Consider the following 5,062-nt stretch of genomic DNA (forward strand, 5'->3'; position numbering starts at 1 on the left):
GCTACCCAACAACAGCAGAGTGCAGTCTTCTTAAGTACACATGGAGTATTATCTAAGATAAATTAAAACAATTTGAAATTTCATTAATATATAAAAATTAAAATACCAATTAAAAAACTAATATATCTTCTCTTTAAATGTTTCTTACAGATACAATTTCAATATTTTCACTTATTACTGGTATGGTTTAAGAGTCTTTCATTTACAAGTCAAACAACAAGCCACCCAAAGGGAACCAACAGTCTATAGGCTCATAGTGCAAATAAAGAGTTCAGGACTGCAGCCAACTGACATTTCTAATATACAAAACAGATACAATTATTATACATGCAAAAAGCTCTATTAAGCAGATGGTCACAAAACTAGGACGTTTGATCATTTTACTGGTGATGTCAATGAGACTCCAAACGTTTCCAAACTCTAGCACTCAACTTGAACTCTCATCTTAGGCTTTGTACTTTGCTTTTCCAGTTTCACTAATGACACAAACGTGCTATAAGATAAAAATCCAGAAATCCACATTAGAAAAGTGTGTTCTGAAAGGCAAGCACGGCATTTTACATTGCTTATAATAACAGTGCTGTGCAGCAAACAGAGGCAGTGCCTTTGTACTTTAGACCATTACGGCAGAGGGGGGTGGACACAGAGTGTGTCTTTTGCAAACCAAGTAGTAGTTTGTCACCTTAATTTGACTGGTTTTATTTTGTCTCAATATTTAATTCTGAGTAACAAAGAAAGCAGGGGGTTTTAAGTGGATCAAAGTGGGGGCTAGGGTAAGGAGTGAAAAGGGATGGAGTCAAAACTGCTTTAGATTATACTGTTTATGCAGTCTTCCCAATTTCCCTGCACCGTGTTCATTAACGTGTGTGTGAGACTCCTGCCACCAGAGTAGGATGCAGGTATTTGAAGGAGGGTAAAGTTAGATGACTTCAATTAGTTCATTTGTTTCTTACTTATGACCACATTTATCATCTGAAATAATAATGGGACAGTTAGTCAATATTAAAGCTGTTCAACTGTTTCAGCCAGCAAGAAGTGTCACCCTAGCCTGGCCCAGTTCCAGTTCTAAGGACATCTGTACTTGACTACAGCTTTATGTGACTAATGGGAACCATCAGTCTGTTCAAATTATGAGGTGCCTAAAAGAGAAAACAATTCTTCTCTTTCCTAAATGTTTCTATGGGTTTTGAAAAATGAGAGTTAACAAAAAAGCAGCATTACTTACATTCAGATCTCTGAAGTATTCATTATAGTCAAGGGCATATCCTACAACAAACTTGTCTGGAATTTCAAATCCAACAACTAAAAGGAATCACAATGCATCATTTAGATACAGAGAACATCACATCACTTTCAAATCTAATATTTGCAAACGTGTCTCCTCTTAAAATATTCTCTAAAGTAACTAAACCATTTCACATAAAACCTGTTTAGGTTGCAGATGGTTAAATGATTGACAAAAAGTAATTCACTTACAGTCTGGTCTGTAGCCAACACTTCGAGGAGTCCTTTTCACCAGCAAGCTGTTAATTATAAAATGTGACATGTGACATATGGAGACACTCTAGGGCTTTAAAAAAGAGATCACCTGTCTTGCCAAACACAGTTTCATCTGCATCTAGCCTAAGATGGTCAGCCTTAATGCACCCAAAGACAGAGCAGAAACAGAGAGCTGAACCACAGGGATCACTGGGGAGGGGGACAAGGAGTTCACGCAGCAGATGAGGTCCCCGATGGCACTCCACCTGGAACACAGTGTTAGGTTGTGAGAGCTTTGCCCTGATAACAGCCTCCACAGAAGGGCAACTAATCAGCAGGATGGATTTGTGAGGAGTCCCAATAAGCGGAGCAACAGGTAAGGGCTCTCAGTCCAAAGCCCATTTGCCATGGAGTCGATTCCGACTCATAGCGACCCTACAGGACAAAGAACTACCCCATAGAGTTTCAAAGGCTGTAAATCTTTATGGAAGCAAACTGCCTCATATTTCTCCCATGGAGCAGCTGGTGGCTTTGAACAGCTGACCTGTTGGCTACCAGCTGAGCACTTTAACCACTATGCCACCAAGATTCCACGCTCAGTCAAAATCTCTGGAAATACAACCCCGAAACCGCTGAGCATCCTTTTTCAACAAAACGTTTCATAATTGTTTGCAAACAGGGACTTCAAGCTAAACAAATCGCTAGCAGGCTAGAAACCAGTATTTACTTTTTAGAGCAAAGGATGCAGATGGAATGAACCAACTCTACAAAAGTTAATTCTGTACCTCAAATGCTGCCTGTTGAAAATTTTTAGCCAATAAAAAAGGAAGAGAAGCTACAGAAGGTGCTTTGAAAGCCTTTCCATATGTAAAGGACAGTCCCAATGAAACCTAAATTTCCTATCTTCCCACGTAAATACACAGTATTTAAAAAGCTGGAAAGGGTCTAAAGGATTCTCAGCCTTGGCTGCAATCAGAATCATCTGGGGAGTTTTAAAAAAACAAAAATCCAGAATGCCAGGCCACACCCCTGACCGATTACATCCAAATCTCTGGTAGTAGGTCACAGACATATAGGTTTTCTTTTTTTAATCTCAGGTGATTCCAATGTGCAGCCACAGCTGCAAACCAGTGGCCTAAGTCTTAGACCCTAAGGGATCATCTAATTAAGTCACTCATGATTTCCTTCCAATAGGCTACATTTGAACTCAACTTCCATTTAGAAAGAAAATACAGTAAGTCCCCGGGTTACGAATATCCAACTTAAGGACAACTTGTACTTGCCTATTAATGTTAGTAAATTTGCCCTCACTTTAAAATGACTGAACCAACCCCTACTCACAACAAATTCATCGCCATCACCTTCACTTGCTGCATGCAGCTTTTAAATCACTGATAAAGGTTTTCAGCCTTTTCTTGCACTAAAGGATAAATAAGAACCATATGCACCTGTTCTGATTTACCTACAAATTTGACTTAAAGACACACTTAGGAATAGATCTCTTTCGTAACCCAGAGATTGCCTATAAACCAAATCCATCACAGCAAAAAACCTTCCCTCCACTTGCACTCACTCAGGAACATTCCAGAAAGAAAGAATGTCACTAAGCAGTGGAAGACATACTAAGAGTTCAAGGGAACATAGCACCCCATATGCACACAGATCTGTGTGTCTAATAAAGCTCTACCTGTGAGGCACGGTTGTAGCTGGTTTGGGAAGGAATTTCCATACTACTCTCAAGATTTGCAAATGGCCAATAAGAACATCCAAAGATGCTGAATATCATTTGTCATTACCCACTGCCCTCGAGCTGATTCCAACTCATAGCGCCCCTAGAGGACAGAGCAGAACTATGCCACAGGGTTTCCAAAGCTGTAAATGTTTACAGAAGCAGACTGTCTCATCTTTTTCCTGAAGAGCATTTGGTGGGTTTGAACCAATGGCCTTTTTGGTTAGCAGCCAAATACTTTAACCACAGTGCTACCAGAGCACCTTTCATTAGTCATTAGAGAAAAGCAAATCAAAACCACGAGGAGATATCTTATCACATCCACCATAATAGCTATTAACCAAAAAACAAAATAACAACTGTTGGTAAGGATGTGGAAAAACTGGAACCCTCATACACTTCTGCTGGGTTTGCAAAATGGTGCAGCCACTGGGGAAAACGGTTCATGGCTCCTCAGCATGTTAAACACAGAATTATCATCACTCAGCACTCCACTCCCAGGAATATACCCCAAAGTACTGAAAGACGGTCAAACCTGTACATGAATGTTCATAGCAGCACTATACATAATAGACAAAAGGCAGAAATAACCCAAATGTCCATCAACTGATGAATGGATGAACAAAATGTGGTACACCCATGCAACGGAATCCAGACATCAAAAGGAATTCTGTAATTTCTATAGGTACAATTCAGTGACACTGATTACATTCAAGTCGTACATCCATTCGTCCTCACGCGCCTGTTCTGAGCTGTTCTTCCCTTGCTGATATAAGCGCTCACTGCCCCCTCAGGCTTCCATCTAATCTTTCGAGTTGCTGTTGTTGATTTGATCCCACACAGATAAGTTTGTAAAATAGAATAATGCTCAAAGCAGACTTTTTTTTTCCCCAACCAATTAAGCTAAACTATTGTTCCATTTTAAAAAGACTTCAGGGGATATTTTTGGTTTAAGGTTGAAAGATTGTATCAGGACAATAGTTTCAGGGGTTCACCTCCCTGGCTCCAGAAGTCTAGAGTCCATGAGAATTTGAAATTTCAGTTCACCATTTCCCACTTTTGATCAGTATTCTTCTATGGAATCTTTGATCAAAATGTTCAGTAATGGTAAGGATGTGGAAAAACTGAACTGGGCACTCCTGTTCTAGTCTCCTGGCAAGGGAGGCGATTGTTCATGGAGGCAATCAGCCACACATTCCATATCTTCCTCCTATTCCTGACATTCCTCCTTCCTTTGTTGCTCCAGGCAAATAGAGTCCAATTGTTGTACTTTGGATGTTCGCCTGCAAGCTTTTAAGACCTCAGGCACTATGCCATGAACTAGGAGGCAGAACAGAAGCAATAAATATGTTTTTAAGCCAATTAACTAAAATCATGACCCTAAACCTCCAAACCAAGGAAGCAAGTCCCATGAGGTGTTTGGTGGTACACAAGCAACTGCCAATTCAAATTTTTACAGGTGTCCAATAATCAACTGAGTAACCCTACCCCTAATCAATGCTATTTTTCCAGCACTGTTAACTCCCATTCCCCCTTCCTTCCCACCCTTTATATCCAGTTTTCATTTCTCGGAGATAAAAGCTCAGGAGTGCAATTGCTGGGTCATATGGTAGTTGAATGTTTAGTTTTGTAAGAAACTAACAAATTGTTTTCTGCATTGGCCTTACCATCTTACATTTCCATCAGTTAATAGCTTGTAATTTAATTTAACTTATCCATGGGTCACCTGGATTTCCTGTTTTCTACTACAAGTCTTATAGTTCTGCATCTTATAATTAGGGTCAATGATCCACTGGATTATTTTTGTACAAAAGTTTAAGATCTGTTTCTGGGTACATTTTTTTGCATATGAAT

At 39.7% G+C, this 5,062-nt stretch overlaps 1 protein-coding gene across 1 annotated transcript in view; it reads right to left on the reverse strand.

Moving 5' to 3' along the window:
- Positions 1-445: 445 nt before the first annotated feature.
- Positions 446-5,062, reverse strand: part of HPRT1 (hypoxanthine phosphoribosyltransferase 1) — a 30,946-nt gene continuing 26,329 nt past the window's right edge. Inside the window, 3 exon segments of the mRNA XM_042782298.1 lie at positions 446-493; positions 1,226-1,302; positions 1,477-1,523. Coding sequence (XP_042638232.1) covers positions 446-493; positions 1,226-1,302; positions 1,477-1,523 — 172 coding nt within the window.

The sequence above is a fragment of the Orycteropus afer genome, unplaced genomic scaffold, assembly GCF_000298275.1.
Source record: "Orycteropus afer afer isolate SDZICR_OR568_19922 unplaced genomic scaffold, OryAfe1.0 scaffold00287, whole genome shotgun sequence".
NCBI lineage: Eukaryota > Metazoa > Chordata > Mammalia > Tubulidentata > Orycteropodidae > Orycteropus > Orycteropus afer.